General features: G+C 39.9%; 1 protein-coding gene across 3 annotated transcripts; it reads left to right on the top strand.

Annotated features, from left to right (window-relative positions):
* Window positions 1–541: 541 nt before the first annotated feature.
* EPHX4 (epoxide hydrolase 4) lies at window positions 542–23,393 on the top strand. 3 transcript variants are annotated; one of them, XM_089515602.1, is made up of 7 exons: window positions 542–767; window positions 6,989–7,074; window positions 14,662–14,819; window positions 16,888–17,016; window positions 18,907–19,010; window positions 21,157–21,305; window positions 22,463–23,393. In XM_089515602.1, the coding sequence occupies exons 1-7, from the start codon at window positions 570–572 to the stop codon at window positions 22,692–22,694; spliced, it is 1,056 nt and encodes a 351-aa protein (XP_089371728.1). In that variant the 5' UTR covers window positions 542–569; the 3' UTR covers window positions 22,695–23,393. The 3 variants fall into 3 exon arrangements, with proteins under 3 accessions (XP_089371728.1, XP_089371729.1, XP_089371730.1); XM_089515603.1 differs by lacking the exon at window positions 16,888–17,016; XM_089515604.1 differs by lacking the exon at window positions 16,888–17,016 and having other exon boundaries at window positions 14,662–14,759.
* The last annotated feature ends 1,894 nt before the right edge of the window (window positions 23,394–25,287 follow it).

The raw sequence follows: 25,287 nt of genomic DNA on the forward strand, positions 1-25,287 counted from the left end.
GTGCAACCTCCATGACCTCCTTCTGCGCAGGAGGCATTCCCAAATGCCCCCCCCCCCCCAATTTGGAGCATCACTGGGAAGAGCATGAATTGACATTTTGAGGAGTGTTTCTCTTGGGTCCATGTCCTCCTTTTTTTAATCCCTGCAACGTCTTCCATTTTTGGTCCTCCTCCTTTTGTGCAACGTCCTCCAATTTGGCAGTGCCTGGTCCTCTTCCTTCCTGGTTGAGACACCTGGCCCCCTCCTGCTTGGTCTGCATCCTTGCTGGCTTGGGTACCACTCTGGGCAGTAGAGCATCTCTCTCTCCATTCCCCCCCCCCCAAAACCTGGAGTGGTCCAGGCCTTTCCATTGAGGCTGCTGTGCTGGTTGTTGGCCTCCTGTTGGCAGAGCCCATCTGGCTGCCTCTGGGAGGGGGAGAGGGCTCTTGGCTGTGTCAGAGGAGGAGGAGGAGGAGGCTGCTCTCCTCTCCTCCTCCTCCTCCTCCTCCTCCTCCTCCTCCTCCTTCCTCTCCTTGCTGCTGCTGCTGCTGCTGCTGGGCATCCCTCCCTGCCTGCTGCCAGGCTCCTTCATGGTGAGACTCCGGTGCCTGCTCTTCTGGGCGCTGGTCTACGCTTACTGCGGGCTCTGCGCCTGCCTCCAGCTCCTGAAACTTTTGTGGAGCCTGGGCACAAAGCCAGGCAGCACCTTCCACTGGCTGGTCCGGGAAAACCCCCCCGGATGCCTCGGGGACCCCTCCCTGGGCACCCACTGCTACGTACGACTCAAGGTAAACAAGGAAGGGCTGGTGGGGTGGGGCTTCTCTCTTCACCCCCCAGAAAAAGAGACCCTAGTTTGGAGGGATGAGGATCCTCTCTCTTCTCCCCCCCAGAAAAGGAGACCCTAGGTTTTTTTGGGGGGGTCTTGTGTCTTGTTCTCCCCCCCCCCCCCCAGAAAAAGAGACCCTAGTTTTTTGAGAGGGAGTCTGATCTCTTCTCCCCCCAGAAAAGGAGACACTAGGTTTTTTTTTTGGGGGGGGGGATCCTGTCTCTTTCTCTCCCCCCCCCTTCAGAAAAAGAGATCTCAGTTTGGGGGAGGTAGATCTTCTCTCTTCTTCTCCCCCCACCCCAAAAGGAGACCTCAGTTCACATGTAGGGTAGACTTGACTTTGGCTTCAAAGGCAAACTAGCAGCTGACTTGGTCCCTTTCCCTGCAAAACAGAGAGAGAGAGAGAGAGAGAGAGAGGATGCTCTTGTTTTCCTTTCTTGCACCTCCCTCCCTTTCCCCTTCCTCTTCTTTATTCATTTATTGCTGCCCAGCTCTCTGTTGTTGCTGCTGGAAAAAAGACAAGCATGTAGGTTACAACCAGCCAATGAGAAAAAAGATCAAGGCAAAAACCCAACCAGTAGAAACATACTGGAGTTTCTAGGTGTTTTTTGTTGTGACCTGAGATTTATATTGTTGTTGTTGTGTGCCTTCTAGTAGTTTCCAACCATCAAGAGGTTTCTTCAGAGTGGGTTTTTTGCCATCACCATCCTCTGAGGCTGAGAAAGTATGACTTGCCCAAGGTCACCCAGTGGGTTTCCATAGCCGAGCTGGGATTTGAACCCTGGCCTCTACAGTCATAGGCCAGCGCTCAAACCACTATGCCACGCTGGCTCTCCGGTTTTATGTATTGCCTGCCTTATAAAGCCCTGTTTGATCTTGAAATGTGTTTTTCATCTTCTCTCTCTCTCAGTGGGTCAGCAGGGTGACCCTTGCAGTTTTAGGAGAATTGGTGCAAGTCAGTCATATGAGAGGGGTATGACGCTGTACTGAAAATGTTTACCCTGAAAGAGGATTTTAATCTAAACCACGAATATGGGGAAAGGGAGGCAGGATATTCAGGAGAGGTCTGCCATTTTGCCAAAGCACTTATGCAACCTTTAGGTAGTTATTCACCAGGGAACTGAAATGGACTATACTCCATGGAGAAACGGAGGAAACCTCTTATTATGCTTGAATCAAATGTCAGATTTGAGATACAGGACCTGTTTTGAGAGTCCATTGTGCCCCAGTGATGTTCATATATCCAGGTTGCATTGAAATGATCAGTACCATCTCTGACTCAGGAAATTGCTAATATATTGATGATTTGAAACTTCCATATACAATTTATAGAAGCAGCCTTAAAAGTACACATACAAACACAAATGTTTGCAAGTTTATTTTTGTTATCATTAGTACTTTTATATTTAGCTTGGATATGATCCTTCCTACAACAGTCTATTAGACTGTAGGTAGAATTATTGGTAGGTACAAACTGAAAAACTGCCCAGGTAGAATTCAGTTTTCCATACAGCTAATAGTGTAGCATGAATATACCATTAAAGCCTGGCCTCCTGGTGTTGAGTTCTTCCCTACTCCCTGCTGACATAAAATGTCTCTTTATCACAGCATTATCCTGCTGTGCGCTTTCTCTGCCCCATCAGCAGCAGCCAATGATGTAAAATGGATATGAGCCAGCACATCATGTGAGGACATCAGAACTTGGGTCAAATGAACAGGTACCAGGATGGAATGTCTCAAGGAAAAGAGAGAACTTAGCAATAAGGACACCTCTTTACATGGCATCCTGTTATTAATACGTAGTTCTTTCCTTAAATGTTTGCAGGGTTAAGTCCTGTCCGCTGTTATATTGATATAAACAGGGTGCATTTGCATGGTAGAAATAAAAGTTTAACACCACTTTAGCTACCTTGGCTCCATTCTACCGAATCATGGGATTTGTAGTTTTTTGAAGCACCAACACTCTGGCAGAGAAGACTAAAGACCTCATAAAACTGCAGATCTCAAGATTCCATAAGATGGAACTACACTTAAAGTGGTGTCAAACTGCATTGTTTCTACAGTGTAGATGCCCCAAGAACATAGGAAGAGCTCTCCTGACTCAGACCATAACTCTATCTACTCCAGCATCCTCTTTTCACAATGACCACCAAATCCACAAGTAGGTCCACAAGCAATAATCCTCTCCTGTAATTGTTCCCCAGCAAATGTGCCTTGTAACATTTCTTTGAGATTTGTCAGTAAGAGCTTGGACAATATTGGTACTGACGATAATGGCCACTTGTTGAGAACTTCGCACACTTGCACACTGAAAGATAAATTGCTCAGAGGGTTAGCACTTCCAGATGTACTTAATCACTTCTACAGCATTGTTAAAAATTTATCTAAGAAGATAAATTAGCATTATATAACAAAACAGTATAAGGTGGTTATGAATATTAAGCACTGTTAATGTGCTTAATTGAATTCCATATCCAGTCAGTAAGTTAATTCAGTATTAAGTGCCCTTAATTACATTGGAAGTAAATTGTGTAGACTTAGTGTTCGTTAAGGGGAAATCCCTATAAAGGAAAATAATACATATTTCTTAATCTATGCTAAGATGATAAAGTTTATAAAACCATAAAGAGCTAATCTATGTTCTTGAAGGAGGTTATTTTGATATGCATCTAAAATTAAATAAGGGGTAACGACAACTTTATTTCTAGCAGAGGTGAGCAATCTGGTTGTTGCTGTGTGCCTTCAAATCCTTTCTGACTAATAGAAACTCAATCACAAGGTTTACTTGGCAAGATTTATTCAGAGGGCATTTGCCATGGCCTTGCTTGAGGCTGAGAGAGTGTGACTTGCCCAGTAGGTTTCTGTGGCCAAGCAGAGATTCAGACACCAGTCTCCGGAGTTGTAATCCAACGCATAAACCACTACACCGTGCTAGCCACCCCTCTCAGGTGTCCTTCAGACTAATTTGAAATTGCCTCTAGGCCTTTGCAAAGGCAATCTGTCCTTTCTATAGAAGCCTACTAGGATGGGAGGAAGAGAGATGGGGAATGGGGGAGTGAGAGAAAGAAGGTAATGGTAGAGCAAGGAGGGAAGAGAGTGTCAGAAAGAGAAAAAGTGAAGGAGAGAGAGAGAATAGGCTTTTTTGCTTTTGTCTTTGCCCACTTCTGGCTTCAGATCTATGTTTCTTGTTGTCTTCACTGTTGTTGCTGTGTGCCTTCAGGTCATTTCGATCCTATCACAGGGTTTTGAAAAAGCAAATCTATCGCAGGGTTTTCTTGGCAAGTCTCTTCAAAGGGGGTTTGCCACTGCCATTCTCTGAGGCTGAGAGAGTGTGACTTGCCCGAGGCCATCCAGTGGGTTTACCTGGCTACGTCAGGATTTGAACCCTGGTCTCCAGAGGCATGGTCCAGCCCTCAAGCAATACACCAAGCTGGCTGCATGTACTGCTCAACAAGTTTCTTTTTAGGGCATGGGAAGGCATGTAATCCTTAAGAAGGAAAAAAAAGGTTGCCCACTCCATTTCACAATGATACTGTGTTTTTCAGCAGTTTGTCATGTAGCGGTATCCCAGTCCAGAGCCTCACAGCAAGCCCTTCTACCCTAGAGACCATATCTGTGCGAGACACAGAAGAGGACTTCTCCAACAGAGCTTAGTCCTTGAGCAAGTATACAGAGAAAGAGGCACTCATTGAAGTATCAAGGTCTTTAGGCACTTGACTTTACCTTGTCCATACCTTGTGTTTCAGACACATTGTGCTGCGTTTTTTAAAGAGATGTAAAATCAGCTCTAGAGATGGGATTGGATTGATGTGTGACATCACAGATAGCAAGCCAATTTTAGAACTGTTTCCCCAACCTTGAGAATGACCGTTGAGAAGGAATTGCCTAGTTTTAAGGCAGTGCGTGTATTTCCAAACTACAAATCCAAGTTTTATCACACTCAGGGAAGATGACTTCTGCTTTTGCATATTTTTCATGATAAGGGCATACTCCATTTCTTTGAAAAATATTATGCAGTTCTATGATGGAAGCCACAATGCTTTTATATTCCACCATTATGGAAAAGCCCTGATACCCTCTCTGGTTTTGAAATGGGCTTGTCTTCTCAAAGAGCCTTAGTTTCACAGCAGTTTTGATAATTAAAACTATGAGATTTGTTTTAGCACAGTTTTCAGGCAAGAAAGAAGCAGAAGTCAGCCCCATGAACTTCTCTCCTCACCATGAACAATATTGTGTGTCATAGTCTTGCACTGCTGCTGAGTGTTAGCCTGTCACAGCTGTCTGACGTCAAGCGTGAAATGAATAGAGCCTCTCAAGATAGACAAGGATCCACAGACTGGCTGGTATCCTTATTATCAATCTCAGCAGAGAGCTTGTTTCTTGATCTGAAATAGTGTGACAAATATTTTGTGTCCAGTTAGGTTACCACATTGGCTGAATATTACTATGGTGCATTAGGCTACCTTGGAAAGCCTGAACGGTAGCCATTCTGCATGTAGTATCCAACCTGGGATGTGTACTCATCAGTTTAATTTCACGCATTCGGTTGTACTTGATAGAGAAAAAGAGGCAAGTGTTTTCAAAATATTCCAGTTCTAGTTAGTTTCATTTCCCTGATGTTGCCTTGTAGTCTGACATTCCTGCCTGAACCAGGGCAAGGGAGGATAGAGTTCCTTTACACTCCAATCCTGTACCAGTATACTTGTAAGCTGTTGTTGTTGTGTGCCTTCAAGTTGTTTCTGACTTGTGGAAACCCTAAGGCAAATTTATCATGGGGTTTTCTTAGCAAGTTTTTTCAGAGGGGGTTTGCCATTGCCATCCTTTGAGTCTGAGAGAGTGTGACTTGCCCAAGGTCACTTGGTGGGTTTCCATGGCCGAGCAGGGATTTGAACCCTGGTTTCCAGAGTCCTAGTCCAATGCTCAAGCCACTACACCACAGTGATAGCCACTAGTCCTACTTATGCTGGTCACTGTAAGTAAGCTACAGGATTCAAATAGGAATAAATAAGCTACAGGGCTCAAAAAGCACTTTGAGTAGGTATGCGTATGCAGGGTTGCACTGTTCAACTGGCTATTTTATTTTCTGCAATCAGAATAAAGTAGATAGCCCTAATATTTGCACTGTTCCCCTTCCTCATTTCTCCAGCTCTTTTGTGGTATCCAGGTACATTTCCACAAATATATATCACTGGGAATAGCATTAGAGCTTATGAAATGAGCAAATGTGGAATAGCCTGCTAAGTTAGAAAACGTCATAGGAAGTAGGAATGGGTATGCTGACAAGTAATTGCGCCTATCCTTATTTTTTGGTATGGAATGCCTGGCATGAATATTCGAGCTGTCACTCAAATGTTTTAAGCACATGAATCTTCATGCATTTGCATATCAATAAAGCCACAATTCATTAATAAAGCCACAGCTCAGATTGTGTGCAAGCACTTTTTCCCCCTAGATGAAGAATGTATGTGCCACAAGATACATTCGTTTCTATGAAAGAGAGAAGAAAAAATATCTCTTTAGAGACCTGACATCTCACATTACGTTAAAATAATTAGCATTTTTTTCAAAATTAGGAATATTGTTTCTGCTGAGCAGAAGATTTAAAAGTAAACACTAATGCATACCTATCATTACACATTCAAACATAACAACTGCATCTGCACTGCAGAAATAATGCAGTTTGACTCCACTTTAACTGCCATGGCTCAAGTCTATGGAAGTCTGGGATTTGTAGTTTTTGTGAAATATTTCACCTCCTCTGTCAGAGAGCTCTGATGCCAGAACAGACTACAAATCCCAGGATATCATAGCATTGAGTCATGGAATCAGTGTTAAAGCTGTGTCAAACTGCATTATTTCTGCAGTGCAGATACAGCGAGTACTCCCCTAACAAGACACTGAAGCCAAACTTATCCAGAAATGAGGAGAAACAAAGCTTGATAGTCTCACAAATTCAGATGAGGGCTGTACTTCTCAACTAGGTTGTGTGATCCTTTATGAATTCTATATTAAACCTCTCAGTGAACCCAACTCTTTTGAGTGCTCAAATATTGCCCTGGTTCAGGCAGGAATGGCAAATTGCAAGGCAACACTAGGGAAAGATAACTGAAATTGGTCATGGAATATTCGAAATACCAGCCTACACTGAATGTTAAAAATACAGACTGTCTTCTTCAATTCCAGGATGCTGGGTTAAGATTCCACTATGTGGCTGCTGGAGAAAGGGGTAAACCACTTATGCTGCTCCTTCACGGCTTTCCAGAGTTCTGGTAAAACTTCCTTCTTGGTTTCTTTATGTTAGCTTATATTATATGTGCTTCATTTTTCAGCATAAAGAAGACCGCTAACCAAATCCATTCTGATGTTGTTATCTATTTGTATTTGACTTTGTCTAAGAAGTCTAAAATTAATGATTATTCTCAGTAATGATAATCAAGACATGAAAACTGTTATTATTGGGCACTTGGCACACATGTTGTTGTTGTGTGCCTTGAAGTCGTTTCTGACTTAAGGTGAACCTAAAGAGAACCTATCCTGGCATTTTCTTGGCAGGTTTCGTCATACATGACTGTTGCATAAATCCTAGTGAAATTCCATGTAACAATAACTAAAACCTGTGAATGCTGAAGTCTCATTAAATGTAATGGCATAGTAAAATGGTGTCCCTAATATAAAATGGCAAAATCAAGGTTTGCTTTTTGGAATTTATAATTTTTGAAAAAATTTCAGACCGTGGATGCTTGAATCCATGGATAAAAAACATCTGTGGATTAGGAGGGCTGACTGTATCTGTCTCTTTGTTCTAAATTTTTCCTGAAATCACTTCAGACACCGAGAAAGCCAACCCAAGACATTTAGCTGCCCAAAGCAAAGGACAAGAGGTGTTCTTTAATCCACATACAAAAGTAAATTGGACTGGCATGGACAATAGGAGAATGCCCTTCACCATCATTGGAACAGCAGATGAAAGATTCCAGGCAGCTACCTTGAATCTCATAGTTGCTTTGGATCCAATTTTGGAAAAGAGGCAGGATATGCATTGAGTAAATAAATAAATAAAATGTAGGGGTGGAAGGACAGGCCTCATGGCACACCTAACACAGAGGAAACTACACTTCTCCCCCCACATTCATTGGGGTTGGGGACACAGGACCCCTGTGAAAGTGAGAAAAAAACCTGCAAATAAATAAACAGTACTTTTTTTTAACCTGAGAGAACGCCTCTCTAGGAATTTCTAGGTCCTCCAGCAGAACTCTGTGGTCAACAGCTGCCAGAATTTGATCATGGATTCATGTTGCAGGACCTACAAACGCCTGGAGAAGTGTTTTCTCTAGGAATCCTTAGGTCCTCCAGTGCAACTCTACAGTCAGCTTCTAGCAGAATTTGTCTGGAGGACCTAGAGATTCCTAGGGAGAGAATATATTAATCAAAACCATGAAATCCGCAAAAGTCAAAGCCGCAAATGTGGAGGGACAAGTGTAACTCCACAAAAGAGAGGGGAAACTTATTTTAAAACGTTCAGTGTTTGATATATAAAGTTCAATGTTGCTCTCTACCCTTATATATGTTAAAATACCTATAAGCTAGGAATATCTGTTTCATACATCTTGAGAGCATTCTTATTTTCATTATGAGTGAACAAGTGTTATTTTCCTTGATTAAAATCTGATACATCCCAGGGAAAATAGCCCCATGCTGGCAAACAATTATCTGTTGGCCAACCCTGCTGTATATAATGGCATGAAATTTATCTAAATAGTTTCATTCCATGTGAAGTAAACACGTTGTTATATAGGCCACCATGAATATAAATAGCACAGTTTACACCTGATGTTGGAGGTGGTCTTTTGAAAAGTGGAGTATTCAAATAATTTATGAGATTAAAATACAGTATGTCTGATTGATTGTGGGAAAATCACAGCATACAATATTCCAGCTAAAAATACCTTAGTTGTCTTACTGTGTCAGCCTATGCAGATCTTATTTATGAGCCCAGAACTTGTTATATAAATTACAAAATGAAATAATTGCCTCATAAGGGCACTTCATAATGCCAAAAGAACTTCATCACCTTTAGAATGAAAACAAGTTACACAACATCAGTTCATATTTTACAAAATCGTTGTGCTTCCAGTGTCTCAAGGTTAAATTTAGGGCAAAGTAAATAACCAATCTAGACTCGCTGCAGGTACAACCGAGAAGAAGACCTATTTTAAAAAATAGTTGTTTATATGAACTAATACTTGTAGCTATTGCAAGCTATATGGGGGGGGGGGGCATGTGATGTGCAAAGACAGTTTAGTGCATTGGTGCTAGGTAGTGTGCAGACACTGTACTTGACAATCGGTAGTACATTATGATCTTCACCTGAATTACCCTCTTTGTCAAGGTATGTTAATCTGTAACAGTGGAGAGGGTTTGTTTTTGACAGTGATGCCCCAATTGTGGGATGCTCTCCATAAAGAGGCTCTCTTGGTACCTACAGTGAAGTCTTTTAGGTGGTAGTAAAATGTTGATATTTTAACATGGTTATAAAACATTCTCTTAGTTGTGTGAATATTCTGTTTTATACTGTGATATAAATTGTACTTATGCATTGACCCCAAAGCCAAACATGATAAAGAATAACATGTGAATGTTTCAAATAAATAACTAAGGAGTTTATCACACGGGAGGAATTTCTCTTAATTTCGAATGAAAAGAAAGTAGGGCCAGAACGCATTCACGTCAATTAGCTAGTTCAGCAAATTTACGTGAATACGAATTGCGTTCCAATTGGCTTCCCATTGCCTGAAAATAGCTTGCCATTGCCCGAAATTGCATGTGATCACTTCTCACGCAATAACATGAAACCCCATGATGCATTTGGACTGACTTCCCATTGCCCGAAATTGTGTGTGGTAGTCTATCACGCAATAATGTTGAACTCCATGATGGCGTTCAGAGTGCCATTGGATTATACTTCCAATTTCCCTTGTCTGATAAACTCCTAATAGTGGCGCTGAGGAAGATCTCTTTAGGCTCAGTTCATGCATTACCTTGTTGGCATAGTTCCCCCTGATGAGTTAATCCCAGTGTGTGTTGTTGTTCAGAGTACTTAACCACCCATTTTACCTTTGTGGATTGAGCTGAGTGTAACCACCTCAGCTGACCTCCTCAGTCTGGGAATGATTTGGTTGTGCTGTTAGAGCACATTCCAGCCAACAAGAGTGCTGCTTCAATTTGGCTTCCCAGCAGCAGTTCTCCTACTGGAACGGCACATGAATTGAAATCTGATGGGAAATTGAAACAATAATGTGACACTGTGAAAAATATGTTGATGTTCTACTACTGTGCAAGATGCCAATATTGGCCACAAGTTGCCTTCCAGAAATAAAGGTATTGGATAGTCTTAGAATTGCTGCAATTACTTATCCTTAAGAAAGCAAAGACATTTTCTGAAGGGATTCTCCTTCTATTTGCCACAGTAAGCAGTAGGGCAGCTCTTTTCTCAGGATATAATCTGATCCTTGATGATGGCCTATAAAGCCTTACATAGCTTCACCATCACCCTAATCTGGCTATGACCTATAAAAGCCCTATATGGCTCAGGTCCAGGTTATCTGAAGGATTGTCTCCTCCCATATGAGACTGCTCAGGTTTTAAGATCTGGCAAAGAGGGTCTTTTCTCAATTCCACCACTTGCAGGCATACATTTGATGGAAATATGGGAGAGGCTCTTCTTGGTGGCTACTGTCAGAAAACAGAATACCTTTCCCATGGAGATTAGGCGACCCTGTAATCCTTCCACTGAAATATCTTTTTATGCAGGAATTCATTCATTCATTCATTCATTCATTCATTCACACCCTGGGCCTAAATGGAGGTGCTGGACTTTCAGTGTGTTTCTTAATGTTGTGTTTTTAAAAGCACTTTGATGTTTTCAGTTAACATGTAATTTTAAAAATGTATAACTTACTGTGTTTAATTGTAATATTTTAATATGTTATTAGCCAGCTTCCATCCCAACCTTGGGAGAAAGGTGATAAATAAATAACTTTTCCTCAAGTGTACAGTGCTCAGCAGCATGTTGTGAATGTGCATAAAGGGTTCACAGAGCCATGTGAAGAGCAGACCCAGATCCCAGTCATGCCTTTAGGGAGAAATGTTTTATGATTGGAAAGGTGCTTCAAACCTACAACTTTTGCAAACTTTGCACATCTTACACTGTTGGGTTTGGACTATCATTTTCAGTTGCTTGATTGAAGAAATGACCTTACATTATATGGCAGCAGGGGGTACAGAGGATATGGCCCTCCATATTCTTGGACTGCATTCCCATTAGCCTTTGCCTGCATTCCCATTAGCCTTTGCCAGCATAGCCAAAGGTGAAGGATCACGCAGGCTACAGTCCACCAACTGCTGGATGGCCATACATCTCAACACCCTTGCCCCTGAGAATTGAGGGGCTATTACCTTCATTTTTGTTGACAAAACAAATCCTTCCTCACCTTGGTCCGTACTTGGATAAGAGATGGAGAGATTCTGAGGGTGCATCTACACTGTAGGAATAATGCAGTTTGACATCACTACAACTGCCACGGCTCCATTCTACAGAATCCTGAGATTCGTACTTTAGTGACGTACCAGCAGTCTGTAGCAGAGAAAGCTGAAGACTTTGTAAAACTACAAATCCCAGGATCCCATAGCACGGTGCTACAGCACTTAAAGTGGTGTCAAACTATATTATATCTATAGTGTACATGCACACTGAGATTCCTAATGAGAGATGTATAATAAATAAATAATACTTAAGTAGTCTAAGGAAAGGGCCATGAATAAATACCAGATACCTCATATAAAGAGTATAAAAACCTTTACTTGGAACTAGGGTTCTTCAGGGTTTAAGATGTTTTAGGCCGAAAGTTAAACAGGATATATACAGTATGCAGAAAAATAAAACAGAAGAGACATGCAAGACATTTTACAAACTTTTTTTTAAAAAAATTGAAGCCTAAACCCTTTTAAACCTGTTGTAAATTATTAAAAGTGGCTCTCCTCAGTTTCTCATAGCTCTTCACTGACAGTGAATTCTCAGAAGAAATTAAGCTGTGCTTTCCCCAAGCCATTTTAGAAATTATTTTGAATCTTTCACCTGATAGTCACCTGATAGTAAGCATTTTGCCTGTGAACATGTATCCTGAAGAAAGTTTGTTGTGCATTCTTTGTTGGTGAGAAGTCTCTGTGAGGACTTTGGGCTGTGTGTGTGTCTAGAATAAAATGCTATATCAAGATACCTTTTTTAAAAAGAAGAAAAAAATGGACTACATGTAGATGCTTCATCTGTAGAGGTTGGATTGTAGTGTAATTTGGCTTCCATTTTCTCTGTCAGATTGTTAGTCTCAGTAAAATGCTGCATAGATTAAATATACTGCATGCAAAGGCGTCCAGGTTCAGTTGTAGGTATCTCCTGGGTAGAAAAACCTGCTGACTTGACCTCAGATAGCAGCAACTGCAGGTCAGTGTTAGAAGGACTGGGCTAAATGGATGTAGTATAAGGGAGTTACAGAAGTTCAAATGAGCAGATGGTATAAAGTATTATTACCTTTCACTGCAATAATGTTTATACCACATACTTTATTTAGAAACTTCTAGGATCTTTTTAATGTTGCCCATGATTACCCAGTCATAATAAATTATGGCCTCTCCCCTAGCTGTCATCCAGTAACCATTCCATCAAATATTTATTTATTACTTTGTATTCAATTTTATTAGCTGTAGAAAACAAGCAGAACAATCCATTGGCTTGGCTGAGAAAGAGATCAGCAGCGTTTGGCATTTTTTCTCTTTAACCTGATTCTGTTCTGTCCGGGTCATGATAAGAAGACCAGCAACATCCAGCTGCATCACACCCTTTATAGCTGCATTGCAGTTGGTTATTATAAAAGCCTTACAATATTCCAAACTGATCCTAAAACCAGGAGCTGGATATTCTGTAGCTTTCCAGATGTTGTTGTAACTGCTACTCCCAAGCATAGCTGTAGGTGGGGGAACTGGGAGTTGCAACCCAACAACATCTAGAGAGCTGCATAATTCTCACCCCAGCAATAAAAGTGATGCCAGATGTGTTGGGGTGTGTGTATGTGTTTGTCTTCTTCTTATGGATCAACATAAGTGCCTTTTAAGAATGATGTTTCTAGTTTCCCCTTTCCCTCCCTATCCTTATGTTAAGCCAAAGGGCAGGAACCATCTTGCTTTCTTTAATTTGTTTGCAAGCTATTCCAGATGCCTTTTTGGCTGTAGGACAGGTTATAAATGCTTTAAATACTAGATAGATAGATAGATAGATAGATAGATAGATAGATAGATAGATAGATAGATAATGTATTTATGTGAAATAATATTTTAAATCGGAGCTTCTTTCAACCTATTATATAATACATTTCTAGCTGTTCGAAATGAAGCTAGTGGAAATTGTACAGGGATACCAATTTAATGACAGCTGTTAATCTTCGTTGTTACAAAGTAAGAGATTGACTGAATAAGGACATATTAAAAAGTACAAAAACAGAGATGAAATAGCTAAATATCAATGTTGAAGCTAATCTGTTACACATTTTATTTCTTCCTTTAGTTAAGGAGTGAAGACTGTATACTGTCCTCTCCCCTCATGAACAAAGAACTAAACATTGTCCATTAGATGATTCCTGAGGCCTGATTTTTCTGTCCCAGATAGTCCTTTGCATGTCTATTATTTTTTGCAAAAAGATGAGGAAGAAAGCTTTCTCTTTATGTTGCTCCAGTCAATTCAGTACCTTGTTTAAAGAGGCCCAGGGCCATTATAAACCATTAGGAGAGATACCTTAAGTTGTGCTTAGCTATGTTCCTCTGTTTACTCACATAGATTTCATGGGAATAGCTTAGAGACAGAGAAGCAATTGCTCTGAAATGTTCCTCTTCAAAAGCAATAATTCCAGCTGAATAGATTCCACCAATTATGGCAGAAAAAGAAAGCCTCAGCACAGCAAAGAGGAACATCAGTACTACACTGCAAAGTCTCTACTGACTACAAAAACGAAGCCAGTCTTATCCTTCAGATGATAAAGGAGTGAAGTCTTACTGTGTTTCTGTAGTATCTGTTCTGTTTCCAAATATGAAAACAATATTGGAACCAAATTGAGCAGACATTCGGTACCAAATCTGCTAGTCCTGCTTCCTAGTCCCAGAGGAAGCTCCATGTGTTTCACCTCCAGCCAATCTGCAACTCTTTGTTCTGTCTCCAAATTCAAATTTGTCTAGTAGGATCCCAAACTGTTTCTCTGAGCCCTGAAGGTCTCTTTTCATTAACTTCTGTTAATGAAGCATCAGTTGAGCATCCTGGACTATTAACCACCTATCCCCCTAATAAAGGGTGAACGTCCATCATCAGTAATAAAAAGGCATTTGAGCAATGCCTTTTCTTGTTACAATGAATGTTTTAATTTTTTTATTATTTTTCCCTGCTTTGTGGTAATCTTGAGTTTGAAATCGTTGGGAAAGAGTGCCATGATATTTTTAAGGAAACCGTTTTTTTAAAAAAAGAAAAAACTGAACTGTAGTTTTCCTTATACCTCTTTCATGTAACAGTGGTGACTGGTGGCGTCCATGCTATTGGGGCTGTGAATCTCTGAATTTTAGTCCAAACTTTGAAGGAGCTGTTTTGGAGATAGGGTTCATCACCATGAATAGCTCCTTCAACATTTGTTCATTTTATGTTCGTTAATATTATGTTTCAGTTGTCTTTTTGTGTTTCCTGTGTGAATCGCTTATTTCAGTGGTAGGAAAAGAGATTATAAATCTAAAATACTATGAAGTTAAACTCTTTTCTTATTTGCTAGGTACTCCTGGCGTCATCAAATGCGGGAATTCAAGAGTGAATACCGAGTTGTGGCCTTGGATTTGAGAGGTTATGGAGAAACAGATGCACCTTCTCACCGTGAGAATTACAAGCTTGATTGCCTGATTACAGATATAAAGGATATCTTGGAATCTCTTGGTGTGTTAATAGCAGCCTTGCTGCCCAGTTTATAATAACTTTCAAAGGAAAATAGCTAGATGATAACATATTTCCTTGAACAAAGCCCTTTTCAAGGTGCTTGTTCGTGTGCGTGTATATACACACACAGCATATGCCATTTTTCTCACTTTCAGTCTAATTCAGGCAAGTTTCCTTGTGTTTCTTGAACCATTTAACAAATTTAATACTTTATTCACAATGAAAGTGTCAGTAGATGTTATGCTCCTAAGTGAAGAGTTAAAGTGAAACTTCCTTTTGAAAAAGTGGTTACGATCCAAGGTTGTACAGAGTAAAATCTTTGAAAACTGGCAGACCCTTTGGACAAAAAAGGGAGAGACAGTTTTTATACATTTTATGCATCCTGCAACCTATCCTCCTTCCCCAAAATCTGCTCTTACACAGTGGATGGAAAGATGAGGGAAGAATCAGCAAAAATTAGTAACCCTCACCCCCTTTATTGGGGGGGGGGCAATCTTTGGGCATCCCACAAAAGAGCCCTTCTATCCATGAAGGTGAAATATGAATGCAATATAATTTATTTTGAGCCAAGACAGTGTACTGGAAATGCATCTACTGAAGGGAATCTGGACATCTGCAGGTAAAATATCTGTTGCAGAGAAATCACAACCAAAATAGCAGCACCATAGTGGGAAAATGCAATTGCATGCACCTGCCCACCGAAGCCAAAAATATAATGATGAATATAATTGCCTTGGAAAATGTAATTATTCATTAATTACTCCTTCCCATGGCATCTTTCCTCCCATTTACACATGTACATTTTTGTGAACTTAAAAAAAATCTAGAATGACTGTTCAGGCACAAGAGTATGCAGTATCTGTGAGCAACCCCCCAAAAATGTATTTGTGTGTGTGAGATAGAGAGAGGGTGAGAGAGAGCAGAAGGCTATTCCTACACAAGAAGAGTATTCCTCTCAACCAGCAACATGCAAACTGGGCAATGTCCTTGTGATAGCTGGCAGTTCCTGTGTCAGCAGAATGGAGAATCCAGTCCAGGTTTTAAGCCAAGGAGTTGTCCAAGGTGCTTGAACATTCTATCCTAATATAGGTTCAGCATCTTGAATAGCTCAATGAAAACTCTAAAATCCAGAGAGGATTCACTGCCCTTTTGACATGAGAGCCACCACTGTAATGAGCTATGGAATATTTGTGTGCACATTCTGCTTATAGTATCATTCAAGGTACAGAGCAGAACTAATGGTAAACTGAGTTGCCTCTGGAATGGCTGGATATGCTTCAGAGACCCAGCCTTCTTAGTTTGAAATGCCAGTATGCAAAAGGATCTTGTGCCACCTATGAGACTAACTGAGCAAAAGAAATTGTAGCATTATGCTACGGCTTCTTTTGCCCAGTCTCAAGATCCCTTTGCATATGGATAGCCCTATAATTTGCTTGACAATATGAAACTAGAGCCTCTCCTTAAGCAGGTATTTCAAGCGTTTTGAACAAACGATTAAAAATGGCATTCCTACCTGCTGTGTTGCTTGAATATGACTGACATATTAATTTCGACCTGTACTTTTACTAAAGCCCTTACCATAACACAGACTTTCCACTTTTCTTAATGGTCTTGGTTCCTGGTTTTGATGGACTATTCCTTGATTAATTATTTGTTCCTGGTCCATCAGATACTTCACTTTTTCCCTTCACTTTTCTAATTTGATTACATTTGTATTGGCTTCACATTATTGGACTCTTATTTCTCCTTTCTGTTGTAAACCTATTTGCACACATATACTGGTAAATTATAGGGACAAGGGGTCGTCTAGTCGGATTTAATGGAAAATTTACTTTCAGCCTCTTACTTTGCTGTTGCTATGTTGTCAGCTGATTCTTAAACAGGTTTATTAATAGAAGTGAACACCTATCTGGGGTGGTGTAAATCATTTGCAAAGGAGAGAAAAAGTAATGTTGAGACATTGCTAGCAAATATACTGCAACATCTACTGTCATTTCCTTTGATGTGATAATTTATTTGCCAGCATCTGTTGGTAAACAACTGTCAAAAATCTATTTTTAAACAACAGGATACAGCAAATGTGTGCTGATTGGTCACGACTGGGGTGGAATGATTGCTTGGCTAGCCGCTATTTGTTACCCAGAAATGGTAACAAAGCTGATTGTTATTAATTTTCCACACCCTTCTGTTTTCACAGGTGAGTATACAGAATGGGATCCAACTGTCCATATATCTGTACCATTTTCATGTTCAGTACAAGATATGCAACAGCAGTTTAAGAAACCAATGATGTGAATTTGAAGAAAGCATTATGATTACAGTATTTAGATTTATATATTTCCTCCCCCCCCCCCGGCCAGGAGATCATAGAATCATAGAGTTGGAAGAGACTGTAAGGGCCATCCAGTCCAACCCCCAGCCATGCAGGAACTCTCAGTCAAAGCATCCCCGACTGATGTACACCGTTCATTTTTTTCAATTTCTCCCATTTCATCCTCACATGTGGTGTAGGTTTAAGTTTAGCAAAAGTGACTGGTGTACAGTCAGTCACTAAGTTTCTTGGGTGAGTCAGGGTTTAAATTTGAGCCCTTCCGGTTCCAGTCCAGCATCCTAAGCGCTGCAACTGAGGCCCTCTAGATGTCTTTGGAATGCAGCTCCCATCATTCTTCATTTGTGGCTATGCCAGCTGGAATGTTGGGAACTGCAGTCAAAAAAACTTCTAGAGGGCTAAAGGTGTCAGGCCCTGCACTACACTCTGTCATGCTGGTGCCAAGCTAAAGGAGGAATAATGATAGTTCAAAAGAGCTCAAAAAGAAATGACAGAATGAAGCGTGTCAGGCTTCATTTCTCTAGGGCAGTCCAAACTTGTACACATGCCAAACCTCACCCCATGGCCCCTTGAATGATTTGGAAAACCAACAAAGGCTTTGCTTTCACAGATCATTTGGTGTCCTTTAGCTTCTCCAAATTCCCTTTGTTTAAGCTCATTACTTTTCTGGCTGTCTGATTTGTACATTTATGACCAGACACGGCAACATGTCGTGTAGGTATATTAATTAATTGCCTGAATGCATTCACTGTCTATTTAGGCATTTTCCCCTGTCCCAGGAATCTAGTGTCAGTTTGTTTTTACCTAACATATTTGCTCTCATATGTTACAAGGCCTATAACAAACATCACAAATATTGGTTCCCACTGTTCTCAGGATCTTGTTGTTTATCATGGTTGTCTTGCCATCCTATTTCTCCTGCCCTATCCTTCCATAGAAAATGCCAGCAGGAATTCTGAGTGATATTGAGAGGCATGGGAGGGCAGGGACACAACCCATTTCCCTCTCAAATCACTAGCGCACAAGTTATAAATGCTTGCTCTTCCTTTCTTTTAGAAAAGTGGTTCCCAGATGCGTCTCCTAATATTGTTGTTGTTGTTACCTGCTGCCAGGTCAACTTCAGCTTATGGAAACCCTATGAATGAGAGATCTCAAAGTCAGCCTGACAACAGCCCTACTCTGGTCTTGCAAACCCAGGGCTTTGGCTTCCTTGAATCTATCCATATGAAATGCAGTTTTCATCCTTTTTTACTTCCCTCCACCTTACCAGTCCCTATAGAGCTGTGAATTAAAGAGCAGAGTACATGCGCTAGTAGAAGGATGGTGACAGAATTAGCAGTTTTGAGCAGGAAAGATACAATTTAAGGGTTGGTATCTATCCCCTGCCCTCACTGCCTATATTCTGCTCACTTTTATTTGCATGGTAAATTCCTAAACTAGCCCTGTAGAACAGCTGAGTTAGCTGGATCAAAAACAACCATTTGCCACAAAGATAGGCTCTTTCCCCTCTTCCTTCTTTAACATTACATTTTTTTTTCATATTTATGATCCAGTTGAAGGTTGCAGTCCTAAACAGATTTACAAGGAGTAAGATTCGCTGAGAATGATGAGACTTGGTTCTGAGTAAACATGAATAGGATTATACTGTAATGTTAGTAAATGTTAGTAAATCCTAGTTATAAAAGAACATTAGACTTGATCATAATTTGAAACTGTCAACTTTTCATATTAATTCATAGATGTGCTTTTCTTTTCAAGAATACATTCTGCAACATCCATCACAAATGATTAAATCTGCCTACTATTACTTCTTCCAAATGCCATGGTTTCCAGAACTTATGTTTACAATAAATGATTTTAAGGTGAGTATGTCTTTCACTAAGGAAAAAAACCTACCATGTAGAAATTATAGGTGTTCAAATGTATCATTTCACTTGTGTTAAACTGCACACAAGACAATCTTTTGGATGTCTTACTAGGTGTAACCCAGTCCTTTATAATTTTATTTGGGTATGAGCTGAGGATCAAGCTATTAGGCTATTTTACAGAACTTCACAGGGTTAAGAGTTTTCCTCTTACCTGCTCCCTTTATCCAACATTTTGTCACCATGGTCACTGAAAACACATATTGTCCTGTATTTTGAGTCCCTTATCATCAGAATTTTTTTCCCCCGATAAAGATTTGGGGGGAATCTATCTTGCACCCTTGTCTTTCACCAGGGGATGGTTTCTTTTTTCTTTATAAGAGTTAAAGTACAGTACTTACATTGACCCATGGATAAGTTGACTCAGATTTTTTGGGTCAGTTTTTTGACTAAAATTTCTAGACCTATATAGTACATGAGTATATACAGTACCAGGAAAATGGCTGTGTATCTTCAGCTAAAACTCTGACAGAGCCGTCAAGCAAAGATGTTCTCTTAATTCTGGTTGGGTCTTCAAGTTCTTGGGAAGGCACTGATGGTTCCCTTTCCCAAAACTAGAACAAAAGAAATCCCTTTCAGGTGTGGGTTATGTAGCCTGGCAGGGTTGGCTTTCTAGAATCTTTAGTTTAAGAGATACTCACAGGGTTGAGAGGGATTAGTTCCCCGCTGTCTTTCTGCCCGGAGAGGGATAAGGAAGGACAACTTCTGGTCTCAGAGAGGGAGCTTCCTCATCAGCATCAGCCCAATCACCTTGGGTGCATCTCTGTTTAATTAAGAATTCTTAGAAAGTAACTTGAACAGAGTACAATGAAGCTATAAACATAGCTTAGATGTGGGCTTTAAATCAAGTTAACTTGCATACATGTAGTTATACTAAATGTGTATGGAGGGATGAGAAATCCAATTATTACGCTCCCCACCGATCTTCTGCAAATGCAACCTATGACCCTCCTATCACCATCTGCTCCGGCCATGATGGCTAGGAGTTGTGGTCCACCATACATGCGGGTGCCAGATAGGGATAGGCTAAGGTCTGCTCTCTCCCCCCCCCCCTCCACTTTTCTCAGCTACTGCTTTCACTCCCAGTAAGTAAAACTGCCTAGTTTTCAACTGTGAGAAAAGGAATACATCAGGATGTGCATCCAGACCTTTTCTTTTAAAAGCAAGGCAGGGGGTTATTGTGTATGATACTTTGGCTCTAGTTACTAGTGCAGGGGCTTTTTCTGCCTTCTTCCCTGACCTGCAAAGGGTTGAGAATAACCTGTCAGGTTTGGCAAATAGACTTCCTGCATGCTTGTGTAAGACATTCTCTTGGACACTGGGAGCTGCAGAAGGTGGCTTTTTCTGAAGTTGTCATCAAGGAAGAATAGACTTGTGAGGAGGAGGAGGAGGAGGAGGAGGAGGAGGAACGACCAGACTTTCCTGTCCTTTGGAATGGGACAACAACTGTTCCTTCCTAGAAAGCAGGATATTTGTTTGATGAGCAATCGAGTGCTGGACACTTAAATAGAATGTATTCCTCCCTCCTGGCAGAACAAATGGGAAGCATTTCAGAGCACTTCAAGACATAGGCATACAGAGGTATTTCTGCCAGTTTGTGTATCTTTAAATCCCTTGGGTTTCATTTCTTTTTATAGATTTATGTAAATTTCAGGATCCTGCTGGCCCTGCCAATACTTCTCCCTTGGGTGTACGTGTGGTGCATTTTTGAATTTCATTCATATCAGCATTCAAGGTTAAGGATGAAACATGGAAGGAATGATAGCAAACTGCTGATCCATTAAAACAAAATGGGAAAATAATATAAAAGCTAGTAGTTGCTGCTTGGCTTGAAGAGGTGACAGATATATCAATGTTTGTTATGGTCAACTGATCACAAGAACAATAGAAATGCAAGTCGCATGTAATAGTAATGTTAACAGCTTTAGAGAAAATCATGTTCTAATCATAGGACAGCTAAGTATTAATATTACATCTTTAATAAGCAACAGGTGGTATTTGACCAGGGATCATATTGTTAATACCAGCAATAAAACTATTCACTGACTTTTCCTAACTTCCTTTTTTTAAAAAAAAAATACAGACTTTGAAAAACCTTTTTATGAGCCAGTCCAGTGGAATTGGAAAGAAAGGTTGTAGGCTAACAACAGAAGATATGGAAGCTTATATGTATGTATTCTCCCAACCAGGAGCATTAACTGGTCCTATAAATCATTACAGAAACCTTTTCAGGTCAGTATAATGTTCTTGCCCCAGGCTAATGATTCCAGTCTCTGTTTAGACTCACACAGTTGGGGGCATAAGTTTTTATTCAGAGATATAAAGAATTTTTTAAAAAGAATAAATATCATATGAGTGCTATTATATTCAGCATATGAGGTACCTATATGACTTAAATACACTTACTCAGAAAAAGGTCACTTAACTCATTGGGATTTACAGATATGCATTGCCTAAATATTAATTTACAGAGTAACCCTATACATTTTTACCCCAAAATAAGTGCTCCACCTCACCCCAGGCTGTGTCAAATGAAGTTTATTTCTAGGTAAATTTGTATTGCATTAAGGTATATGAAAGCTTCTGGAACTTTCCAGTTCCTTCCTGCATCGGTACTGCCAAAAGCTTCTATGGAAAGGTATTAACAATATGGAATGTTGTCTGGAGAAGGGGCTCAGTGTAAGTGAGGGAGAAATCTCCTAATCTCATGTCCTAGTCATTGTTTTCCTCCTATGAACTTCCTTAAGTTACCTTATCTTAGGATCCAAATTAATGGTCTAATTCAAATTGCTAGTCTTAACAAAAATCAAGGGGGACCTATTAAGTCAACACTTATTTATGTAAGCTTCCCTGATTCAACTGGTCAACTCTAATTGGGACTAACAACTGAATTTAAGGTAGTGTCTTCAACTGATGGCAAGAGATATCTTAAATGGAAAGCACAGAAGACCTGGAATTCTGTCAAACCAAGGATTGAACTGTATTGCACATAGGTCTGATTAAGCATGCATAGGATTGTGATGTAATTCCCAATTAAACCCTTGCACTTTGGTACTAAAAATAATAACATCATATAATAAACAAAGGGGACTGTGAAATTCTGTAAGCCTGATCCAGTGCTAGTCATGTGCATCAACCAGGGACCCTGATGAGGGATTGCCTTTTCTATCTGAAGTGAAAGCTGGATCCCAGCTAGATCAACATGTCCTGGATGAACACTATGAAGCACATATGAATATGCATTAGAATCCTCATTGGTTACAGATGGAAGCTTGGGGCTGTGCCTGGTATCCCTTGCTCAGTTGGAGTGCTATCCAATGAAATGCAAATAATCCTATGCTAATAATTTCTGAAATACTAAGATATCTATATATATATTGTTTTAAAAGCTGCCTGCCTCTGCACCACCATGAGGTCACCATGCCTACTCTGCTACTCTGGGGAGAAAGGGATCCCTTTATGGACGTTGAGATGGCAGAAATCACAAGGATGTATGTTAAAAATCAGTTTAGACTAACTATTCTGTCTGAAGCAAGCCACTGGCTCCAAGAGGATCAGCCTGACGTCGTGAACAAGTTGATATGGACTTTTCTAAAAGAAGAGTCAAGAAAACGAGAGTAACCTTTATTGCCAGCACAATCTAAATGTTAAAAGCTCAAGGTTAATTGTGATCAGGCCAAATTTGCAGCAAACCTTAGGCTGAGCTCTGCTAGAGAAAATGTTTTCCATGTACTGTATGTATTGATGCCAATGTTCTTGCAAGAAGGTGGTGTAAGACTACGTAACAGTAATGTTGGTTTTACTTGTATTCTGTATTTTGCACATGAAACACTTGCCTTAAAATGTTTGTGCTTGTACAATAAGGAATCCATAGAAAGTTGCTTAGTTTTGGTTACGCACTTGCTTTAAGATTCTAATGTGTGGTGCCTTTTACAAATTTATAACGATAAATTAGTGCAGGGGTACCAGAATGAAAAGATGTTATTATTGGTATGATGATCAATTTTCATTCTACTGGTTGGAATTTTTTTTACTGTATTTTTACCATTAAAAATGTTAAGAGATCTTTTGGTCTATATATATTACTGTACAGATGTAAAGAAAACAAAATGTATTTGGGCACATTTGAAATCATAAAATAACAAATCAAAAATAATTGTAATAAGTTGATAGTTGCTTGTGCAGTAGTATAAATTGAAAAAAAATATCTAGGATGTATACTCACAGTGTGTCAGAAACTAAAATAGAGTATGATGAACTCTGGTCATGACTGTGTATCCTAGTATTTGCATTGTTCTAATAAACTGCAACTGGTGTGGTGCCCTGTACCTATCTTTTTAGAGTGAAATTTATTTATTTAGGGTAGAAAAGGTGAAGAATTCAGAATTACCTTACTCCTTTATAAAATCACAGCCACAAGTAATAGATATTATTAGAAATAGTAATAATAAACAATGTACCATGGTAGCTACATTCAGCTTTCCAAAGTAATGGCTACCATTTTGTTTCTCATTTTTTACAAATGAATGGCAAGGGATTATTGGACTACTAATTAAAACTGTAGGCCAGATTTCCCAACTAGAGTAAACCCATTAAAAACCATGGAATTTATGAATTGTGACTAGCAAGTCCCATTGATTTTAATGGATCTGGTGTAGCTGGGACTAATGTGAGATTTCCCACATAAACATATTTAGGACTGGCCTTATTTATTCATAATGAAATACTTAGGGATGTTTATAGAAAGTTGACATGAATTTGATTTGAAACAAACTTCAAAATAATGTTTTACATGTAAAATTCAACACTTATTTGGCACTTATTCCTAAAGATCTTAGGAGGCGATACCATACCTGTCACTTCTTCATGAATTGCCAGGAAGGAGGTCAAGAAGAAATCTTCAGCCTAAGAGCATTTCTACATCTTGTACTGGAACTTGTGAATAGGCAATAGTAGATAACGTTTCAAACTTTGGGTACTTCCATCACCAAGATAAAAATGAATAATACAGTACATAATATTTGGGGTAGAACAGAGTTTGTATGTTGGTAAAAGTAAGGGCCTGAACAGACAGGCCAAAATAAAGCTGCCTTGGGTCACTTTGGAGGTATGCTGTTTAAATGACATATGTGTCCTAAGAGGCCAGAAACCGCACCAAAGCTGCGCTCTAGTCCTTAGGATTGGAGCATGGCTTTGACGTGGCTTTTGGACTTTTAGAATGCATGCATCATTTAAACAGCATACCTCCAAAGTGACCTGAAGGAGCTTTATTTTGGCCTGTCTGTTTGGGCCCAAAATCCAGCAGAACAGTGGCAATGGCTTAATATCTTTTTTTTTGTTTTCCCATCTATAACTGGAGTGAAACAGAACTTCTGATGGAGCATTTAATTAATGGCAAATACTAATTCTTTCTTCTTTTCCCGACCACAGTAACTGAATTTAAATCTGGGAGAGGTGGGATATGTATTATCCACAGTATTTTTCAGATTCTTAAGAGTCTCAGACTGCAGTCTTGTACAGATTTAGGAGTAAATGTCATGGAAAATAGTAGGACCTTGGGCATGTTACACTCTCTCAACCTCAAAGGATGTCAATGGCAAACCCCCTCTGAAGAAACTTGGCAAGAAAACCACGTGATTTGCCTTAGGGTTGCCATGAATTGGAAATGACTTAAAGGCACACAATAACAACAAACTGTATTTAAAGAAAAGGCAGGTTAAAATGGTTTATATTGTCAGCTCGGGACTTTGTTCAGAAAAGTGGCACAGGAATGCTTAAAGGATTGTGTTGCTCCAGTTTTCATTTGCTTCATGTCAAAACAGCACATTCCTTGCTTTCTTTGGGGACTGCACAACCTAAGAAAAATGGCAAAATCCCTTTGCTGAAATATCCAAAAAAGGGGTGGTTGAGGGGTTTCTTGTAACCTGGGATACAGATTTATTTCTTCTTCCTGGTTGCCTACGTATTCTTTATCGCAGCACCAACTGGTTATACATATTCATAAAGTACATTCTCCCTTCTACTGCATTATTGCAGATTTGCAATTGAAATAAGAGTCTCTAGCCCAGCACGGGTGGGAGCAGGTGGGCAAAGAGATGCCATTCTATGGCTAATCCTGTTGTAATCTACACACAGGCTGACATTTCCATCAAGTATTAAAAACCAAGAACATGTGCCTAACATGCATGGCATGCAACTGCAGAGTTTAGGTGTC

Source organism: Sceloporus occidentalis, unplaced genomic scaffold (genome assembly GCF_023333645.1).
Source record: "Sceloporus occidentalis isolate IW3139 unplaced genomic scaffold, rSceOcc1.0.p SCAF_3, whole genome shotgun sequence".
Taxonomy (NCBI): domain Eukaryota; kingdom Metazoa; phylum Chordata; class Lepidosauria; order Squamata; family Phrynosomatidae; genus Sceloporus; species Sceloporus occidentalis.

Bases quoted from the DNA above. Each gene is read 5' to 3' on its own strand.
- EPHX4 (XM_089515602.1), top strand. From the start codon at position 570: ATGGTGAGACTCCGGTGCCTGCTCTTCTGGGCGCTGGTCTACGCTTAC. The intron at 14,820-16,887 runs GTGTGTTAATAG...TTTAAACAACAG, and splicing joins GGATATCTTGGAATCTCTTG to GATACAGCAAATGTGTGCTG. The intron at 19,011-21,156 runs GTGAGTATGTCT...AAAAAAATACAG, and splicing joins TTACAATAAATGATTTTAAG to ACTTTGAAAAACCTTTTTAT.